At 37.5% G+C, this 22,014-nt stretch overlaps 2 protein-coding genes across 4 annotated transcripts in view; both read right to left on the reverse strand.

The window, feature by feature from the left end:
- The window catches only part of ZFAND4 (zinc finger AN1-type containing 4), a 64,622-nt gene extending 54,532 nt beyond the window's left edge, over positions 1-10,090 (reverse strand). Inside the window, exon 1 of the mRNA XM_074296341.1 lies at positions 10,004-10,090. The gene's annotated coding sequence lies outside the window, so the exon portion shown is untranslated. The remainder of the gene's footprint in view (positions 1-10,003) is intronic.
- Positions 156-22,014, reverse strand: part of WASHC2C (WASH complex subunit 2C) — a 56,912-nt gene continuing 35,053 nt past the window's right edge. Inside the window, exons 22-29 of one of the 3 annotated variants that reach the window (XM_074296336.1) lie at positions 19,985-20,101; positions 19,791-19,889; positions 19,095-19,211; positions 17,920-17,982; positions 17,365-17,565; positions 15,185-15,805; positions 13,122-13,302; positions 156-12,293 (exon numbers count right to left, since the gene is read on the reverse strand). In XM_074296336.1, the coding sequence (XP_074152437.1) occupies positions 12,154-12,293; positions 13,122-13,302; positions 15,185-15,805; positions 17,365-17,565; positions 17,920-17,982; positions 19,095-19,211; positions 19,791-19,889; positions 19,985-20,101 (1,539 nt within the window). In that variant the 3' untranslated portion in view covers positions 156-12,153. Of the gene's footprint in view, positions 12,294-13,121; positions 13,303-15,184; positions 15,806-17,364; positions 17,566-17,919; positions 17,983-19,094; positions 19,215-19,790; positions 19,890-19,984; positions 20,102-22,014 lie in introns of all 3 variants that reach the window. The other 2 variants (XM_074296335.1, XM_074296337.1) reach the window with 2 other exon arrangements.

Genomic DNA, 22,014 nt, shown 5'->3' on the forward strand with positions numbered 1-22,014 from the left:
CGGAGGACTTACGGGAGTAGCCGCACAAGAAACAGTCTTTGACCTTGGGGTCTCTCAACCTTTTGGGGGGGTCTCAAGTTACTTCATACCTAAAATTGAGGGGCAACTATTTCTCCATATAACATTCAGCTTTTTAAAATTCCCTCCTTTCGTCCAGCCCCTCCTTCACCCATTGAGAAGGCAAGCAATATCTCACAACCCACGTGATATCACGCAGACCATATTTTGAATTGGGCCAGATGACTCGCAAGGTTCTTTTGCATTTATCCGGGCGCTTTACTAGCAATTATCTCATTTGCTCCTCACAACCCACCCTGGTTGAGATCTATCATTTTATGGAAGAGGAAACTGAGGCTTGAGTGTGACGCCCTGAATAGCGGGCACAGACGATTGGATCTTGGATCTACTGGACTGCAAGTTGAGGGTTTTAAGCGCTCAGCCACATCGCTGTTTTAGACCCATGAAGCTACTAAATGTTATCGTTCGCTGATCCCATGAGGAAATCCCAAGGACTTGGAAAGGGACCCATTCGTGCTGTTGGAGAACACTTGCTCAAACTGGGTTAAAGAGACAACTCAAAAGAGACCACATTATCACCAGCAAAATAAAAAACCCTTTCTTGGCCAAAACAAGTCTAAAAAGGGGTGTGCCAGAATGTGGGTTTGTGTGTGTGTGTGTGTGTGTGTGTGTGTTTTGCATGTCATAGCAAGATGATCTAGGATTTTTTCACCTGCTTTTAAAAAAATACATCTCATTTAATTAAAATATAACGAAAATGACCTAATATTCAGGCTAGTTCAAAACATTTTCCTTCAGGATTAATTGGCTTCTCTATCTTAAGCAAACATTTAAAATGTGAATAATCAAAACTCTGGTGTTAATTAAATGGAATTGATCAATACCAATTGCCATGATGGGTAAGCAAAACCCAGAAGCCATTAAATAAGTCTGCCTGAGATTGAAAAAAATCTTTAAAATCAAACTACTGAAGTAAGAATTCTCCATTTAACAAAAACTACAAAAAACTGGTAACATTGTCAGAAATTGGGCTAACTCAACATCCTGAAGGTAGTTTCACCTACTCTGAAATGGTCACATTTTTAAAAAATGAGAAAATAGTACCATTATGGCCAGGCAGAAAAACTCTTAAAGGATTTAGAAGGGATTGTAAGTACAAAAATAGACCAGTTCAGTTACATAATATGTTTTAAAAGCTTTTGAAGAAACATTAACATTTTTTAAAAAAAATTACTTGCATAAACAATTAACTTTCAAATTTCAAATTCTTTCCATGTCCATCACCACTATGACAAAATAAGCAATTTGTTATACAAGAGTAGTCATGCAAAACATATTTCTATATTGTGTGAAAGAATAGTCTCCCTTTCCCCCAAAAAACACCTGGAAAAAAGTTTGCTTAAATATGTATTGTGAGACCATCAGTTTTGGTTATGGATGTCATTTTTCATTATGTTCCTTCAGAATTGATTATAGTATTGCAGAGAATAGCTGAGTATCTTATAGTAATGCTGTTACTTTATACACAGTGCATTTCACTTTGCATTAGCTCATGTAAATCCAGGTTTTTCTAAGGGCATACTGCTCATTTCTTACAGCATAATAGTATACCATCATAATCACACAGCACCATTTATTCAGCCATTTTCCAATTGATGGGCATTCAGCCTCCCAATTTCCAACTCCCTGCTACCAGAAAAGAGCGGCTATAAAAATTTCCACATATGTCCTTTCCCCTTTGTTTCGTTTTTTTTTTTGGATACATAGTAGTGGCACTGCTGTCTTTTATAGCCTTTTGGGCATAGCTCCAAATTGCTCTAAAAAAATTTTTAATCTGTTCACTTGTATTGGCTCTTTTTCCCCCACATTCCCTCAACATTTGTCATTCTTTTCTGTCTTATTAGCTAATCTAATAGTATGAGGTAGAACCTAAGATTTTCCCCCAATTTGGAGCACCTCCTCATATGGCAATAGCTTTAGTTCATTTGAAAAATATCTCTTGATCATTTATCATTTGAGGAATAGCTCCTATTTTTATAAATTTGACTCAGTTCTGTTTAAGAAATGAGATCTTTGTCAGAGAAAATTGCTTCAATTTTTTTTTCAAAATTGATTTCTAAATGTTATTTCCAACCATATTATTCCTACCAATTTATTCTATTATCTCCTTTTCATCTTGTCCCTCCTTAAAAGTGTTCTGCTGCTTTTTCCAATATGCTTTCCCTTCTATTTCTACAACCCCTTGTCTAATTTTCTCCTACTTTCCTGCAGGGCAGGATAGATTTCTATATCCAATGGTGTGTATTCCTTTTTTGAGCCATTCTGATGAAAGTTCATTCACTGCCCTCCCCCTTCTCATCATAAAATCTTTATCTTGATTCTTTTGTATGAATAATTTGCCCTATTCTGTCCTTCTCTTCCAGTGCATTCCTTCTCACCCTTTGTTTTTTAGACATCATGACTTCATTTCCAAGGCTCATGTGCTGTTTATACATGCTCCTAAATGACCTGATGAGAAAACTTTATATGAATTGCAAGTATCATCTTGTAGGAATGTAAGTTTAACTTTGTCTCTTATTGAAAAATCAATTTTTTTTTTCTTCAGCTATGATCTTTTCAAGAATGCTCAAAAGTCCTACTTCAAGTCAGGTTGTTCAGCAGATGATTCTTGGTAGTAATCCAGTCATTTGCCCTCCAGAATATCGTATTCCAAGCCTGATAATCTTTTAATGTAAATGTTAAGTCTTGTGTTATCCTGACTGTGGATCCATAAGACTTGAATTATTTCTTTCTGACTGCTTGCAATATTTTCTCCTTGACCTGGGAACCCTTGAATTTGGCTACAATATTCCTGGAAGTTATTGGGATTCCTGGAAGTTATTTTGGGATCGTATTCAGGTGGTGTTAGGTGGATTCTTTCAATTTCTATTTTAATGTCATTTTCTACAATATCAGGGCAGTTTTCCTTGATAATTTCTTGAAAGGTGATGTGTAGGTTTTTTTTTGTTTTTTTTTTTAATCATGACTTAAAGGTAGTCCAATAATTTTAAAATTATCTCCTCTGAATCTACTTTATGGTTCAGTTATTTTTTCCAATGAGTTATTTTACTTTTCTACTTTTTTATTCTTTTGATTCTACTGTTTCTTGACTTCTAATAAAGCCATTAGCTTCCATTGACTTAATTCTAACTTTTAAGGAATTTTTTTTTTTCTCACGAATTTTTGTGCTTTTTCCATTTGGCCAATTTCTGCTTTTCAAAGTATTCTTCTCACTGGCTTTTTGTACCTCTTTTACCATTTGGCCCATTCGATTTTTTAAATGGCAGTTTCTTTCTTTAGTATTTGTGTATGTGTCTCCTTTTCCAAGCTAACTTTACCATTTTCTTGCATCATTCTCATTTCTCTTCCCCATTTTACTTTTATTTTCAAGATCCTTTTTGTACTCTTCTATACCCTGAGCCCAATTCCTATGTTTCTTGGAGGCTTTGCACTTTGACTTTGCTATCTTCTTCTGAGTGTTTTTATCTTCCTTGTCACCTCAGTAACTTTCTACAAATTTTTTTTTCAGTTGTTTGCTCATTTTTCCAGTCTATTTTTTGACTTTTTAACTTTTTGTTGAAGTGTAGTTCTGATTCCGAGCTGGAGAGTGCATTTCCCAAGCTTCAAGTTTGTGCAGCTGTTTTCAGAGATACTTCTAAGTTCCTATACATTTTCAATTCTTCCAAGGTGGTATGATCTGGCCTGACAAGCACTCTTTTCTATCCTGGCACTGTGATAATGGTCCCTGTCTCCCTTGTTGGCCACCTCCTTGTCTTGGACTGCCACCCAGAGGATGTGACCAAGATCTGAGTATGGGCAAAAGCAAAGTGACACTCTCCCTCCACCCTTCCCCCCAATCTATTTCTGATCAGTTGTTCAACCCCCCTTATCTGTGGACTGGAAGCTCTGGAAGCAGCAGCGACAGCTGCTGATTCAGTAGCTCCCAAGATCTGCTCCTGGTTTGTTGGGATTATATTCCACTATTACTTTACTACTGACCTCTGAAATGAGCTTTGGAAAATCATTTCACCCTGTTCTTTTGTGGGTTCTGCTGTTTTAGGAATTGTTTTATGGCATTATTTAAGAAAGATTTGGAGGAGAGCTCAGATAAGTAGATACCTTTTTCCGTCTTGGTTCTGCCTCTTCCAACATAATTTTAACTTCAACAAAAACTTAAGGATTTGTTTCCTCAATTGTCAAAAGAGGGGACCAGATTAAAGAGAAGGCCCCAGAAGTTCTATCTGAAAAAAAGTCCCTTCTACCTAGTGTTTTGTGTTCCTATGATTTCAAAACAAGTTTCTGTAGCACATTTTGGATAAAGTTCTGATATCTTTAAGTTCCTTGTTTGATTCTGGTCCACTATATGTACTATTTTAACCAATCAGTAAACATTAATTGCCTATGATGTGTTATGTTCTGGGCTAAAGCTGTGGATAACTAAGAAATCCTTAACTACTGAGCAGAAAGTGCTAATGAGTCAATGGATTTTTAAAAGGGAGTGACTTGCTCTTCATTTTCACAGGGTAAATTACTACCCTTCACATCTCCCCCTTATTCTGGCCATAATAGTTGTTATTCCCTACATGGCAGCCAGAGTAAGGAGAGAGCATTGACTAAGTTTAAAACTATGTCTTCAGATGCCTCTTCTGCTGGGTGGTGGTGTTTTTTTTTTTTTTTTTTTTGATCACAGATGATTGAACAAGGATTCTGAGACAAATGTGTTCAGTTTGGAGGCAAATTTGTGAGCTGAAGAGATTTGAAGATTAGAAATCCTGGGTCTGCTGGGTGGTCCTAAACAGTGACCAGGGAAATGGAATGGGAGAAAACAACCACTACGAAGAACTTTGAGTACAAACCTAAGTCTAACTTGCCAAAAAATGAGGACTAGAAATTTTTTGGACAGTGCAGAACTGAGATGAAAGTCAATAACTGATAACTGAGCAGTTCTGCAAAATATTACACATTCAGATTTTAAGTCTTAACTTATTGGTGGAATATGTCAGTATTTAATACTGCTACAAGTTTAGCTTAAATTTGTTATAAAAATAAATACAGATTACTGAATTTTATCTGAAGTCTGTCAGTGCTGGCTAGTGAGGGCCTCCTGTATGCAGCATTTTTGTATCAGATAAAAATACTTGTCCCATACCTGGTTTACACAATACACTGAATACTTTTCTTCCCTGTTTTTGGGAGACCCAAGAGAGACACTTAAATAAACTTTACAGACATACCTTTAAGATACAATAGGTACAATTCTAGACCACCACAATAAATTAAATACTGCAATAGAGTCACACAAATTTTTTGGTTTCTTAATACACATAAAAATTATGTTTACACTATTCTGTACTCTAGTAAGTGTACAATGCAATGATATCTAAAAATTCCAATATACCTGTTAATTTAAAAATACTTTATTGCTGAAAAAAAAAATGCTAACCATCATCTAAGCCTTTAGCAAGTTCAAATCTTTTCGCTAATGGAGGATCTTGCCTAGATGTTTAAGGCTGCTCTCTGATATGTGGTGGTGGTTATTGAAGGATGGGGTGGCAAGAACACTATCTTAAAATATGTCAAGAATAAAGTTTACCTATTGATTTGACTCTTTTTTTGAACATCTAGAGACCACTCTAGGATAATTAATTTGCCAAATTTCAATAGTTTTGTGTTTCAGTTAATAGGGAGTTGTTAATTAATAAATAGATCCAAGGAGAGGGAAACAAGATAGGGTATGACCAGTTGGTGAAGTAGTCAGAACTAATACAATTACCTTTATCAATCACCTTTGCTGTCTTATATGCACAAGGTTTATTGTGTCATAGAATAATTATAATAGTAACATCATAGACTAATGATCGCAGATCATCAAAATAAATATAATAATAATGAAGTCTGAAGTATTGTGATAATTACTAAAATGTGATGCAGAGACACAATGTGACCCATACTATTGAAAAACTGGTACCAATAAACTTGCTTGATGCAGAATACTCACAAAATTTCAATTGATAAAAAATGCAGTATCTGCAAAGGGCAACAAAACGAAGTGAAATAAGATAGGGCTGCATTGGTATAAAGGATTCAGTTAAAAATTATATATTTTAAAAACCTGAGATCATTTACTGCAACTGTTTTACATTTTACAAATTAGCTTTATGTAATCTTTATGGCTTCAGATGCCTCATCTGGAAAATGGGAATACTAATTTGCTTGGATAAAGCTGTAGCATAAAGCAGATGGTCTCTCATGGTTTCTTTTAGTTTTAACAACAATCATTTTATGATTTTTCTATACTAGTGAACCTTTTCATTATAACATAAAATCCAGAAAATTTGTTGACATCCTACTATGAAGGTTGTCACTTGGTTCTTTTACTACTCTTTCCCCCATATTGCTCACTCACCTATCACATATCAAAACCAGAGTACCTTCACTACTCAACAGTTCTAGAGAGAATGTAGTCATCTTCTATGGACTGGATTGAAAAGTAACTTGCTGAAGTAATGTATCTTTGTATTTTCATTGTGCTTTAAAGTTTGCAAAGCCACTTAACATTAACGTTCCCATCTGCGCCTCAAATAACTCTCTGTGATAAGTTATTTTGCTGAGGACAGAAATTCTGAGATGCCTTAGGTGGGGAGGGGAAGGGTCCTATCAGGGGACAGGACAGCAGAGGTAGTAGTTTTTGCCATGAGAGGTCCTGAGCTTAAATTCTGGAACTGTGATATATTATTTTCTCCTCCACCCTTGCCCAAACTTGAACAAGGCACTGGTCATCTCTAAAGTGAGGGAGCTTGGACCAGATGATGTTCCTTCCAACTTTACCTCCTGTATCCCTATAAATCATACTAAGAGTAAATAGCAGCAACAGGATTCCACTCCAGGTCTTCTTCCTACTGTACTATACATTTTACTTGATATGGTACAAAAATTCATATATAAACTATAAAGACTTGTTAGAATAAGGTGCATAGTTGTATGTAAGAGATAACATTCAATATTTAGAATAAATACCTAAAATCTAATTAGCAAAGGCAGCATCCAGAATAAAGGGGAAAGTTCTGCCACACTGTGTTCACATCTGAAATATCGTGTTCAGTGCTAGGTACCGTGTTTTGGAAATGATAGAAGATAATAGTAAGTACCACAAGGAGACAACCAACATGAAAAGAGGCCTAGAAACCATATTCAGTAACAGGAAATGGAGAAAGCTTAGGAGACCATTATTGCTGTCTAGAAATATTTGAAAGACAGATCATCACACAGGGAAGATATCTGAGATACCACACAAATGGTAGAAGTGTGGAAGTTGTAGATAGGTAGAATAGAAGGAAAAACTACCCACCATCAGGACTTCCCAATAATGGAATAATTTGCTTCTGGAAGAGGTAAGTTCCCTGTGTATGGTTCGAAGTCTTAAAGTTGAGAGTGAAATATGTAGTAGGAGTATTGTAGAAAGGATTCTATAATGAGTTGTAACATAGGCTTGCATTGTTCTTTTGAAGTCCCATTATAATTTGTTACTATGGCACTGTGACCCACTTGGTAGGTTTTGGGTTTGGTCCCAGTACTGGACTGTTAGCTAAAAACCAGTTTGGACAGTTTGGAACACATCTTTGGAATCAGCCAAGAGGTGAAGATCTTTTCTCTACAGAAACTCTGGGAGACCTACTAACGTCATAAAATATGTGTAGGTAGAGAAGTACGTCTATGTTTCCCAAGGGGCATTAGCAGACACCTGCTATTAAGCAATATATTGTTGACAGAAATCCAGATCATGAGATCTCTTTCTGCCAAAAAGAAAGTGTCAATTCAATTAATGGCTCAGGCTGGACTTTTTCTATTGAAAGAATATATATTGAACTGTTAAGGCCAAACTGCATATTAACTTAGTTTTACAACATGATATCAATTTTTTATTGTATCTTGTTAAATAATTCCCATAAAACATTGCCTTCCGAAGCACAACTAGCCTCAAACCCTTTGTACCTCATTTGCCTTGCATCTCAAAAGAGCACATGAACAAAGTATGAGCTCCCTCAAATCTCTGTATACAAAATGTAAAACCATCCTATCTCCTGTTCTGATGCCAAGAAAATGATGATGGTAGACTGATGCACAGGGATCAGTGATACTGCTATTATCAAGATGAGGAAGCCATAGCAAGTGACAGAATTAAGGGGCAATACTTCATTTAGCTGGAGGGGTTTCCATGCTGCCCTCCCAGCACGGACCTGGCCCTCAGAGTAATCAGTAATGGGAAACCAGCCTAACAACATCTTACTCACTTTCCCTCTCTGAATCTTATTTTGTGTAGCCTGGCTGTTCTAGTTAACTATTTGCTCAGAATAGTTACTCTTATCCATTTTTGCCTATTCCTTGACAATCATTCACTGTGCAATACTTAAATCTGGAAGTACCTAGTGATGTCTGTTCTAAATTAATATTCTGGTCAGGAAGATTTAGTCTGATCCTAAGGATTTAAGGTGTCCAGCTAAGTTCTGTGTTAAGAATCTGGGTTCTTGACTGGGGGTCTATCAACTTTAAAGTAGGTAGGAAGCTGGCCAAATAACATTCATTCCTAGATATGGCCTAAATAAGCAAAATGTATTTTGGGGACCTCCTTCCTTCCAGCAACAAATTGTAATTTAGGAAAAACATCAAAAGTCTTGAGTAAAATAAAAAATGTTGAACAATATATGAAATTCTCCACTGTCATCACTGTGTTGATATACTTTGTCACTTTAGATTGTTAAAAGCACACATCAATTCTATTTAAGAGAAGGAAACCCAAGTCAAAATCCATCCACTTGACATTTCCCTTTTTCTTCTATGCTCTTATTAACATTGATCAGACACCATTTTCAACTCTGAATTGGTGATTTCTTTGACCAAAATAAAAGCCAAAGTTTGTGGAAAGTTTCTGCTAGAGTCCAACATGGCTTTTCGCTCAAGCAAGTTCTTAATCTTTTTAGGGTCTTAGTTTCTTCATCTATAAAATAAAGGTGTTGAATTCTATGTATTCCATTTTTCTGCTCAAATTCTATGGGTCTGTGACTTAGAAAGGATGTTTATTCAATTTGAAGATGACAAAAGCTAGGATGCATAATGAACATAATGGATGGCAGACTCAAATCTATCTCTAAGTAGTCTGGAACACAAGGCCCAAATCAAAGATGAAATTAAATAAAAGAAAGATCCTTCCTTTAGGTTAAAGCAAACACCCCTCCTCCCCCATACATACCCACACCCAACAGTGACTGTATAGCAATGGTACATGTGAAAGAAATTCGAGTTTTAGTTAAAGTTGAAGAGAGTAATATAATGCAACTGCTAAAGAGATTAAGAAGTATTAGGCCAAACTATTAACACTCTTGTGTATATATTGCATGGCACTGGTCAGGCCTCATCAGGAACATTGTGGTTTGATTCTAAGTGCAACAGTTTAAGGATAGTGGAAAATTAGAATGATTCCAAAGGATGGCAACAGGTATGAAAACCATGTGATACAAAATACAATTGAAGAAACTAGGGATATTTATTTTTGAGAAGAACAGACTAAACAGAAATATGCTCTGAAGATCTAGTATGTAGATTTGCTCTGTTTTGCTCCAGAGGGCAGAACTAGGGACTAATGTCAGATTTTAGATGAACATAAAGAAGGTTCTAGCTGACTCTATCTAGTAATGAAATAGTCTTTAAGTTGTGATCTCATGGCCAAGGGAATTGTTTAAGTTGAGGTTGACGTGTCACAAAGCTAAGAAGGGCTTTTCTTTCTATACCAGAAATCGGCCCCTTCCGTCAAAACAAAGAGAAGCAACTTGCTATCAGGAAAACCTGCAGCATCTGCAGTGACAAAACAGTAGCATAATCAACAATAAGATGGGTGGCTATGTGGAGCTGCAGTGGATTGAGCTCCAGCCATGGAGTTGGGAAGACTTACCTTCCCAAGTTCAAATCTGGCTCCAGATACTTCCTAGCTGTATGACTCTGGGCAAGTCACTTCACTGTTTTGCCTGAGTTTCCTCATCTGTAAAATGAACCGGAGAAGGAAATGGCAAACCCCTCCAGTATATCTGCCAAGAAAACCCCCAAAATAGGATCCCAAAGGACACAACTGAACAACAAAAATGTGGAATTAGAGAACATTAGTCCTAAAGAGAGAAAAAAATACTCAGAAATTAGATTTCTTTAGAACAGTGGTGTCAAATTAAAATAAAAACAGGTGTTTGGGAGGCTATTAATCTGTATATGAGAATCCTTGGAGGCTACATGTTGATTTAGTTTGCAAAAATGTGGTATCATCTATGTTTATCATATAATTTATTTTATTATTTCCCAATTATATTTTAATCTGGTTTGGCCTGTTCTCAGGAGTGTTGTGTGGCTGGCACATGTAGCTGGCAATCTATGCCTCTGCTTTAGAAGATGTAAAGTTATGTTAGTGAGAGGATAAGAAATTGGTAAGAAACTGCCAAGTGAAAGTCAAATTTGGGGAACACCAACAGGTTACATATTCAGTCTATTAGATGATCCTGGAGAGAAAACAGGTCAGACAGTGGGGGAAGTCTGGGTAAGTTATAAGACCCTTCAGCCCAGAGAGAACCTGTTGACAATGTTTGGTTTGGCTCCCCACCTCCCTGTAGTGCTCTCATTCCTGAGAAGTTAAGGTGTTCTACTTGAAGCAAGGGATACTTACAGTAAAGAGAAGCATTTATATAACTATAAGTAGGGTGCTTATAGTTAGCACTTGCACAGTGTGCTGTGGTGATATAATGGTTCTACAGTTGGCACATGCTCAGTGTGCTATAGTGATATATTTGTACTAAGATATTTAGGGGCTGAGAAGACTTGAAATAAATGGACCCTATTTTTGACCACCATGTGGCCCTCCTGCCTCCTTCATTCTTCCACTAAGACCAGGGGACTCAGGCTGGTCCCGAGATCTTCCAGAAAGCTAGCCTGGACGGTATATTTTGGTACCCCAGCACAGGGGCTCTAGAAAGCACACTACAGTTTTATGCATTAGAAAAAAGAACAATTATGCACAAGGTAAATATTTGTGTTAAAGAGTGTGTGCTTCTTCATTCAGAACCTGAGGAGGTTTGTGCTGCCTTTGATCAGGAGTGAAAATTAGCTATATGTAGAGAGCATTTTAAGGTTCCTCATACAACTCTGGAGGTAGGTGCTGTTATCATCTCCATTTTATAGATGAAGAAACTGAGGCTGAGAGAAGGTGAGTGCAGGTTGGATTCAGCTCGGGCTTCCTTCAAATCAAGCACTCCATCCATATACCATCTCATTGCCTCGAGTGCTATTCAAAAGCACTTAACTGCAAAATATCACCATACATTAATACTGAGAACAATAATGTGCTAATTTTTAGTGCTACACCAAGAAAAAGTAATTGGTCAAGAGTCTGAATTTATTAAGAATGACCCTGGCCTGCATCAAAGGCCTCAAGCATCAGTGATTCCTGCGGGATGCTGGGTTAATGCCAACATGCCCGGAGATAGGATCAGCGTGGTGGTTCTAAGGAACAGGTTTAATGCTGTCCCAAAACAGAACTGAAAAAAGCCAGACTTTCCTCTAAATGCAATGACCCCTCTTCAAAGTGTACATGAAGATGGGAGGCAACATTGAAGTCTCCTAATTTTCAGCCTCTATTTCTCAGAATAGCTGCTGATAAATTCCGACCATGATTAGTTAAACAGACATAATAATCATGCAAAAAATAGTATTTAACAATTTATATTTCATCATTTTAACTCTATTAGTAATTTTTGTCTCTGTTCAGTAAAAGAAACAATGTTCTATATAATAGAGTACATCATTGCATGTATTGTACAGCCTAATTAAAATTGAACTGTCCATAAAGTATTTTAGAATATCTATTTGTTCCTTAATATTAATTAAGCATGATTAAAACCAGTGCAAAAATAATACTGTTTACATTGAACAAGAGAACAACCTTTTCCAGGATCTGCTTTTCTTGATACAGCTCTTAGAATATAAGGGTATGATAAAACAAGAAGAAATCCAACAACGATGAAATCCCCCCTCCTGCCATGGTCTTATGCGTGTATATGTCCTCTACTGGCCTCCCAGAGCATTCAGAGGGTCATCAAATGTACTGGACACCTTGGTTTCTAATCTTGTTTCAGGTGTTGACTGAGTGGACTGGCTTTTTGGCTTGGGCATCTTGGTCAAGCCACTAGATGAGAAAATATCATCTTGAATAAAAGAAAAAGAAGAGATGTTAAGTAAAAAATATACCCCACAAACTGCCATCCTCAGGGCCAGATTCCTGAAAGCAATTTGAAACAAGAGGACAGAGTCTCATGCTGTCATGACACTCAGATCTCGTACTGCTTCTAGGCTTAAATATAGACATCAATTTTGGTTGTATGAGAACATAACAACTGCTGAAAGCTCAGCTTAACACTCAGCAGCTAAAATGCTTCATACTGTGAAGAATAAAGGTAGGAAGACAACATTTGCATTACCGCTGGCCCCAAATCGACTTGTGTCTCTAGTCAGAAAACTCTTTTAAGACTTAATGGATTGGAGGAGCTAGATGGCACAGTGGATAGGGCACCAGTCCTGAAGTTAGGACCTGGGTTCAAATCTGACCTCAGATACTTAACACTTCCTAGCTGTGTGACCCTGGGCAAGTCACTTAACCCCAACTGCCTCAGGGAAAAAAAAAAAAAAAGATCTTTTTCTCTTGGTACCTTCCCTGGGTTGATTCTATCCTGCTTCCTATGGCATCAAAAACAACTACAAAAAATTCTTCACTGATCTGACAGCTATCATGACAGCTAACAGACTTTTCTTTCCTAGGTCAGTTCTTTCAAATAGTCTTTGATATTCAGACTTAAGAGAATGTTATAAAAGTAGAAGTAAGAGTGTATCTATAAAATGCCCAGAGGCAAATGCACTCACAAAAGACAAAAAGTTTGTCAAAAAGAGGAACAGCAGAACTGAGAGTATGGCAAAGATTTCCCATGTGTTGACTAACATGCAATAATATTTCTTTATCTGCAGAAACCCACACTTACCCATCTCATCATCGAATATTGACTTCGGCTCCACTTTCTTTTTTGATTTCTTCTCTTTGGGCTTTACAGTTAGGTCAGCAAAGATGTCAATGTTATCATCAAAAAGGTTGGATTCCAAAGCCTTTTCCTTCTCTTTTGTTTTAAGACCTGGCTTAATTGCTTCTGTAGCAAATATGTCATCCTTGTGCCCCACCACAAAAGAAAGAAAAATATAATTTTAAATTAAGACGTTCTTCTATGTTTAGATAAATGCAACAAAAATTTAGACTGCACAGCTACTCAAAGTGATTAATAATGGACATTAGACTTGTGTGTTATAATACTGTTTACATTGAACAAGAGAACAACCTTTTCCAGGATCTGCTTTTCTTGATACAGCTCTTAGAATATAAGGGTATGATAAAACAAGAAGAAATCCAACAACGATGAAATCCCCCCTCCTGCCATGGTCTTATGCGTGTATATGTCCTCTACTGGCCTCCCAGAGCATGTTATTTAATATCTGAAATTCCATAGTACCTAGAAATATTTAATATGACAACTTTAGAATTTAGTTGATTTTTTTTCTCCTTTTCTTTCCTGACAACTTCCTGGGACTCTTAACACTTGTGTTAGAGACAGAGAGACAAGTTCATTCCTTAAGACTCAGCAACTCACAAAATCATGCCGTTTCCAAAATTCTAATCTTCAGAACTCCTTCTTCTTAAACATCTAATTTTCTCTTGCACATTAAATCTGTTCTTCATTTGCATTATGACATATGGCCCTTGGTGGGTTATGGGAAGCAGTGCAAAGAGTGAGACAACCCCAGTTCAAATCCTCAGACACTAGTTTTATAATCCTAGGCAAGTAACATGACCTTTCAGTCTCAGTTTCCCCAGGTTTAGAGAGCAACTGGTAGCTAGGCAGGAAAGTGGAGGTAAGTAACTAGGAAAACAGGATGAAGACTAATTCCATTATGAAGGATCTTTAAATGCCAGATTAAGGCATTTATATTTTATCCTACAGAAAACAGGGAGCTGCATATTTTTGAATAGAGAATGAAATGGTAAGAGATTTGAATCTTTGGAAAATTACTTTGGCAGTTGGGTAGATTGGTCAGAAAATGAGAGGGGCATGGAGCTCAATTAAGAGGTTATTACAATAGTGTAGATGGAACATTTTAAGGACTTTAATGATGGTAGAAGAGAAGGGAAAGAAGTAGAAAGTGCTATGGAGATAAAATTGACAGGATATTACAAATGATTAGGTATAGAAGGTGAGAAAATAGAAATAGTTTAGGATGGCTACAAGGTTATAAATATGGGTCAGATGAGAGAACATTTCATGTTTGCCAAAGAATCTAAGTTGCTTATTGGACATTCAGATTCTTATCCTTTAAATTCCAACATCACTGTCACCATATAAAGTGCTACTTGGTCTCCTAGTTGGTAATGATTCTTGTCCTCCTCAGTTGGCACTTATACATAAATATTTTAGTTTGTGAGAAAATCATATCTTCCTGTTATGCTTTTGCCCCCTGGAAATAATGCCTTCAAATCTGAATTTCCACTGAATTATATGTACACCGCCTTCTCTAAATTTTTTATTTTCCCAGCATCTAGTGCAGTAATTTGTATAGTAGATGCTTAAAAAGTTTCATCTTGCTAAGAAGGTCTTGACTTTGTTAAAACTGATAAAGCAAATAATTGTATTTTTCATTTAAATTGGATATGCTTTGGAAAATTTTAAGCTTCTCTAAAATCCATGGATTAAAATCTAAGAAGACAACACTGCAAATAAGATGAAGACATTCCAGGGAGCTAGCACAGTACTGTTTCAAAGTTAATCTAAAAATTAAGATCTATTTCATTTTTGTGTGTGACCAAATAAAAGCTGTAGGAAAAGAATAGAATGACTGGTTTTCTGAGTAAATTTTATGGTCCAGCAATAACCTAATTTATGCAAACAGATGTCAGCTACCCATACAAATTTTTTAAATAAGACCCAAACAAATGAGTGGGTTATTTCTCTATCAAGACTCTTAAAAAACAAAAGTACCAACTTAAACACCATCTAATTACCTCAAAAATGTCTTGTTTTTTTGAGACAACATCTTGCTGCCAGAGAGGTTCTGAAGTTTTGTTCTTGACTTTCTGGTTTGCAAAAAGATCATCATCTTCTTCTAGGAGAGGAACAGTATTTTTTTTCTTCAATGGTTTCTGCTTCACAGATTGAAAAAGATCCTCCTCAATCTCTGAGTCATCCAAGACAGGAAACAAAGACTGCTTTTCTTCTCTGACTATAGGCTGGTTGGCCAGGTCCTCAGAAGCCTTCTCCTTATCTTTTGTTTTCTTTGTTACTGACTTTGACCCAGAAACCTTTGCAAAGATGTCACCAGAATCAAAAAGGCTATCCTCAGTAATCAGGTCCATGGATTTAGCCATAGGACTTCTCTCTCCTCCAGACATTGGTGCATCTTCCAAAAAGGGGGAAGGAGATGCTGCAAAAGCTTGTTCCAAGGTCTTCTTCTTGTCTATTTCTCTGGATTGCTGCTGTTGGATGGGTGGGGAGATAACATGCTCTCTGCCCAACTGAGATGCTTCAGCATCATTTCTATCCTCAGCCTCACTGGATTCTTGGGCAGCCAGCCTCCGGGCAGCCCGGGTTTGGGGCCTTCGTTTTCCTTTCATTGTGATTCGGCTCTGCAGTGACAAAGGAATGTTCTCAGATCACACTCTGAAATTTTCTCCATGCAGACCACATTACTTTATGCCAGAGCTTCTTAAGCTTTTTGTGTGTGTGTCTCATGGCCCTCCTTGGGTGATCTGGGGAACTCTACAGACCTCTTCACAGAACAATATGTGTAAATGCATAAAATAAAAGACAGGATTCACAAAGAAAGCCCATTATATTGAAATACAGTTGATAAATTAAAAAATTGTCCATGCGCTACAGATTAAGAACGTCTACTCTATACAAATATTCTTAAAGAATCAATAAGCTTTAAGAAGTTATTCTAATCCCTCTCTTTTATCTCCAAGTAAGAGAGTATTAAGGACATCTAGATGGCCCAGCAAATAGAACTCCAGGCCTGCAGTCAGGAGGACTCACTCACACACTTCCTAGCTGTGTGACCTTGGCCAAATCACTGAACTCTGTTTTCCTTAATTCCTCATCTATAAAATGAAATGGAAAAAGGCAAAGGCAAATCATGACACTATCTCTGTGAAGAAAACCCCAAATGGGGTCATAAAGAATCAGATACAACTGGGACAAAAAGGACTGAACAAAGAGGGTATTATCTTGTAAGTCAACTGATTCTTCTCCTAATTTAAATGTGGCCAAGAAAAGAGACCGCTAGTATTTTCACATTAAGTAAGTCTAAATCTTTTATTTCTAACATTTTCTAATTTTTAAAAATTCTGACAATTTAATTAAAAAATTCTCACAACTTAAATACAGCTCTATATATACTGTCCCTTTTACTTTAATTATTATACAAAAAATGACTTGATCTGATAACTTGTGAAACTGTAGATGACAATAATTATGTGTTCTGTTTCAAATGCTGACATTAGCCAAATAAAATTCCCAAATAATTTTATGTAAAGATACATATATGTTTAAAACGTCAATATCTGGGAAACCAGAATTAGTAGTAGTATCAATTCAGAATACAAAGCAGCCATTATCACATATTTTCCAAAATAGAAAAAGGTACTATTTGAATTAAATTTGGGGATAAGAGAAATAGAGGGTACAGAATTTTTCTTACCAAGAACTCATATTATTATCTGTCTATCACTTAAAGGGGAAGGTGCCAATATGTGTCTGCCCAGAGCAGTGGTCCTCAAACTTTTAAAATAGGAGGCCAGTTCACTGTCCCTCAGACTATTAGAGGGCCGGACTATAGTAAAAACAAAAGCTCACCCTCTGTCTTCGCCCCTCAGCCCATTGGCCATAACCCGGCCAAGCCTGAGATCTCTTGTAAGTCTCTGATGATTCTTTGATGACACTTTTATGATTTTATGGAGTGACAAACAAGAGAATGGATCCCACGTTTTGGTTTGCTCACGAATGAATAGGCAGGCTGTGACTGTAAGGAATAGGGCTGGATTTGACCATCAATAAATTCAGGTAAATTTGTATTTGTAAGGCAAGGCTGATGATCCCCTGTGTAGCCGAATGTGGCTAAGAAGGAACTTAGATGTGCTAAAGAGGTGCCAGAAATACTTTTAAAAAGAATCAAGTGATTCATTACCTTGTTTACACTGTATAAGGTATCTGCTTGGGCTGGGTCCTCAAAGCTCACACCCGTCTCACCAGCAGAAGCAGACTCCATACCCTTGACTCCATCAGGCTCAGATGCAGTAAAGGCAAGCCCCGGCACAGCAGCCTTCACCCCAGATATTTTGGGAGCTGCCCCGGGCAGCAAGGCCGATGGATTAATAGCTAAATCTGCCTGGGAAAATAAAAAAGAAAATTTGCTGCTTTTTCTTACCTGTGTCTGAATCATGATAGTGCTAGGGGAAGATGACAAGTGACTGAACATATTTAACGAGAGCAGCACACTAGACGGGCAAGGAAAAACAGATGCAAGGGAAGATTCCACAGAGCCCCCAGCTTCAGACAGAGGATACCCAGCCGTGCCCATAATCATTGCCACAGGAAAAAGAGGAAAGGTGAGAGGCCTAGCATCATGTGGGAAGCAACAATGGGGAAATGCCAGGGGAGGAGCTGAAGGAGACAAGAGATCCAGAGGTTCGGGAGGCCCCCAGGCTGGCGGGGAAGGCTCCCAAAGAGTGCCAAGAATTACTTGTAGTTTCCCGATCCGAGAGGAAGGCTCTTTGGTTTTACATGGAGGGAGGCCTGTAGAGTCCTGTATGAAATGACACTGCGTTAAAAACCAGGAGGGACAACGGGATGGGATAGGTTCCCACACTGCAACGCTACCAAACATGCATCATTTCTCTTTCCTTTGCCCTGCTTCTGAGGCTATCTCAGGGGGTTTCAGAGATGCCCTCCAAGGGCTCCATCAGTCCACCTGGCTAGGGGACCCATCCTCCTCCATCTCAGAAACGACATGGTCGACAGCCTGACACGAGGCCATGAAAAGTCATGGAGAGCTCACCTGGATATGTCTAGGAACAGGGGAAGCCAGGGGCTTCTCCAGAGAATGGCCCCGTTCTGGGCGTGGGTCCAGATGATTAAGAAAACGGATCACTCATTATCTGCACCACAGCGTGACCCCAAGTTGTGCTGGCACTGAAAGGGCCTAGGAATGTTACTCTTTACCTCCTCTCTGGACAAGACCTAATCCTAAACAAAATCTGAGAAGCCTCCAGAATGGATTTTCACTGAAATGCCAGCCCAGGTGTTACTGCACACTGGAGATCATGGCCTCCATTGTCAAGGGAGAAAGTGAAGAACACACCATGTATTCTTCCTTAAGCTATTCCTCACTTATTGAGGGATTTTCTTTGGGGAATTCCTAAGGATTGGCCTATACCAGGCTCTTAAAACTACCCCTAAGGTCTTTTATCCAAAGGCAACCAGCAGGGCAGCTAGATGGCGCCAGCCCTGAAAACAAGAACAGAATTCAAATCTGGCCTCTGATACTTCCTAGCCATGTAACCTGGGGCAAGACACTTAACCCATCAGCTTCCTCAGAATCATAAATAAAGGCAACCATCAATATTTGTGAAAACACCCAAGAGATCTACAAAGTATATTAAGCTATTCAGCATGCTACAGGAAAGAGATAAATGCCAAACAGGTAAAACTAGCATTTTCCCTTCTAAACCAACTATAGTTTCATCAACAAAAATGTGAAAAAGAAAAACAATTATTGTGGCTTAATATTCAATTTCTTCCTTCCTTCCATAATTTTAATGGGAATTTCCAACAAAGAAACATAGGGTACATTCTTCATTTCCTTGTGTATCTACACATAGAAATTTTAAGCTATGCCAATAATAAATTTGCACTAACCTGGGCTGTTTCCAATTTCGACACATCTGTTTCCTGTTTGGTAGTTGGAGACAATTCAGGGAATTTATGGCTTTCAAGAGAATTATCTTTTTTCACTATTGTTTTCTTTGGGGCTACCTTCTAAGAGAAAAGTAAGACCAAAATTCACAATTAGACATACAAATCAGCTCTCCTAAGGAATCAAAATGTAACACAGGGATCGAGTTTTCAGTGTTTTTCCTTTTTTCCTTCTTAAATGAAATAATATCTTGACTTCAATGGGTTGGTGAATTAAAAGATAAACATCCTCAAATTATTCCAAATCTAATAATTTTTTACTTTATGATACTTAAAATTAAGAAGCACTGCTTCAGTATTTCTGCTGGAACAGAAAAGAAATGGTGCTAAACATCCCAGGCTTACAATTAAGATTTCTTATACTGTCTATTTTTATTACTGCATTGAATAGTTTAATAATAAACTATTTAAAGAGCCAAACAATAATATACTAAAAGTGATAGATAAACTTGAGACAAATTTCTGAAAATTAAGTACTATTTGGCTAGGGAAAAATAAGGAACCTTAGTGTTCATTTACTAATAGGCAAGTATTACTTTATCTTCTGGAGCCTATTCCCTAAACATACTGAAAATTGAAGTTTCCTTTCTAAGAAGCTTTTCTGTAATCCTCAATCTTTACAATAAAAAAGGCTAGTACCGGGAGTTGTGGTTGAGCAGAAGTGAAGAAATCATCATCATCATCATCCTCCCCAAAAAGGGCCTCTTTAGGTGGGGGATCAGCCCGTTTTTCTGATGACTAAAAGAAAAGGACAAATCTCTGTGAGAAAGCAAAGGCAAAAGGCCCAAGTTATGAGGCAAAGATCTCCTCCTACCCAGATATAGAGAACTGACCCTGGCAAAGAGGTCAACATCAGGATCATTGTCCTGCTGGAGCTTATGGCTGAAGAGGAGTTCTTCATCCTGAAAAACACCAGTGGTAGTCTTGAAATGGGTACCAGGACTGGAAGGCTAGGAATAAAGGAGGATAAGATATGTTAATTGATGACCACAAGAGCCATTTGCTTTAAGCAACCCAGGAAGTTTGAGATGAGAAAACCAAACATTTGAAGAGGAAGAGCAGATATAGACATTAAAATTAAATATCATGCTACCTTAATTAATATACCCAGAGGGAATTAAACTTCTTCATTAAAAAGATCAGTCATAAATCACTCAATAAAGTAAATGTTCCAGCTCAAGTCAATGTTTGTACAAAGAGTCATTCCATGTAGTTTCCCAGCAAAATTCCCTGCAGTTTCTCCTGTTAATGTGACATAAAGATGAAACAAAGGCTGCTCTATGTAAAATGGCATTCTCCTATTTTCCAATTCTCTTTTATTAACAAAGGAAAGGATCTGATGGCAGTTACAAGTGAAGGCTAACTTGATTGCATTTATGGATGAATGATTTTTAGTTTATGTTACCATAAAGCGTGAATTTACATCTTAGGTCTTTATTTTTAATGACAATATGAAAAACCTTTTCTTCTATTCAAATTTCAGGTATGGACCAAACAGGTAGTAAGTTAATTACTGGTTTATTTATGTTTTGTTTCATGGGTTGCCATTCTTATAGAATTAATCACCAAGTGTGGTTCCTATGGGAGATGAATCCCAGTCTGTACTTCAGAAGGCTGGTTCTTGGAAAGTAGCACAGTTTGGTGCCAGAACCATTCTCTAAACTTTTCCCGTATTGTAGAATCTATCATGACATATATTCCTCTGGCAAAAGCTCCATGAACTTTGGATAACTGCTCTAACACAATGAATGAGGCATTAGAATAGTATTTTGTGAAAGTGATACTGTATGATTATGAGTCACCAAAGACCACAGCATCTGAAGAATTAAAGTTGAACATTAAATCATGTGAAGAGCTATAGAGTAGACATGAATACTCTAGTCAATAGACATGTATTAAGCAGTCTACTCTGTGCTAGGGATAGTGCTAATCACTGGAACAGGCCATAACCCATTAGCAGTCTAAGAACCAAAAAGGAGAAATGTTATGATGGAGATCATCAAGGAAATGTATCACTGGAAAAAAAGAAAGGACAGCCATAAAGCAGGAACCAAGGGTGATGGAGTGATGGAGAAAAGCAGTATTTCAGTGGCATCTGCATAATACTAAGAATGCCAGAGAAGGGCCCCTTGAATGTGGGATGGGCTGGGGTAAAGGGTCTCCAGAACATACAGATAAGAGCCGTGCAGTATGGAAACGAGGGGAGAGAGGATAATCTGAATGGTTAGAGTACCTGCATCAGTGAAATCAGCAATACAGCCTGGGGCAGATCATATTATATAATTTACAAACAAAACTTCAAATGTTTTGATTCTGTCCTTTGTTTCTCTCTCCAAAGAAGAAAATAAATTTGAGTTCTTGATCATCCCTAAGGAGATATAGCCAACTCCAGAGAATGGCCTGGTTCTGATTTACTTTTCAGGGCATGGGCTCAGACTATTAAAACAAGGAATTGCACATTATCTGGACTATGATGAGTGAGTGTGTCATGTCCCCACTGTGGAGAATGACCATAGGTCTGAGGTGACATGGAAAAGGTCTGGGAATGCTGAACCACAGATTCCTTGTCTCCATCCTGAAAAAGATGTAATCCCCTCAAAGGTGGGATTACATATATAATAAGATATTACTGTATAACAGGTAACCATCTGAATATACTGGCATAGTTACTCTAGTCTAAAGGTACACCAGAAATCAAAGCCTCCAAAAAGTCAAGGAGGAAAAGTCAAAAGTGAAGTTAGGAAAGGCAGAACTTCAAGTACAAATGCCCCATGTATTTTCTTTAATACCAGCCTACATAGGCTTACTTTTCAGGGAAATCCTTTAATGGGGAAGGAAGATGAGATAGTAGTCAGGGCAAAGT

The sequence above is a fragment of the Sminthopsis crassicaudata genome, chromosome 2, assembly GCF_048593235.1.
Source record: "Sminthopsis crassicaudata isolate SCR6 chromosome 2, ASM4859323v1, whole genome shotgun sequence".
Taxonomy (NCBI): domain Eukaryota; kingdom Metazoa; phylum Chordata; class Mammalia; order Dasyuromorphia; family Dasyuridae; genus Sminthopsis; species Sminthopsis crassicaudata.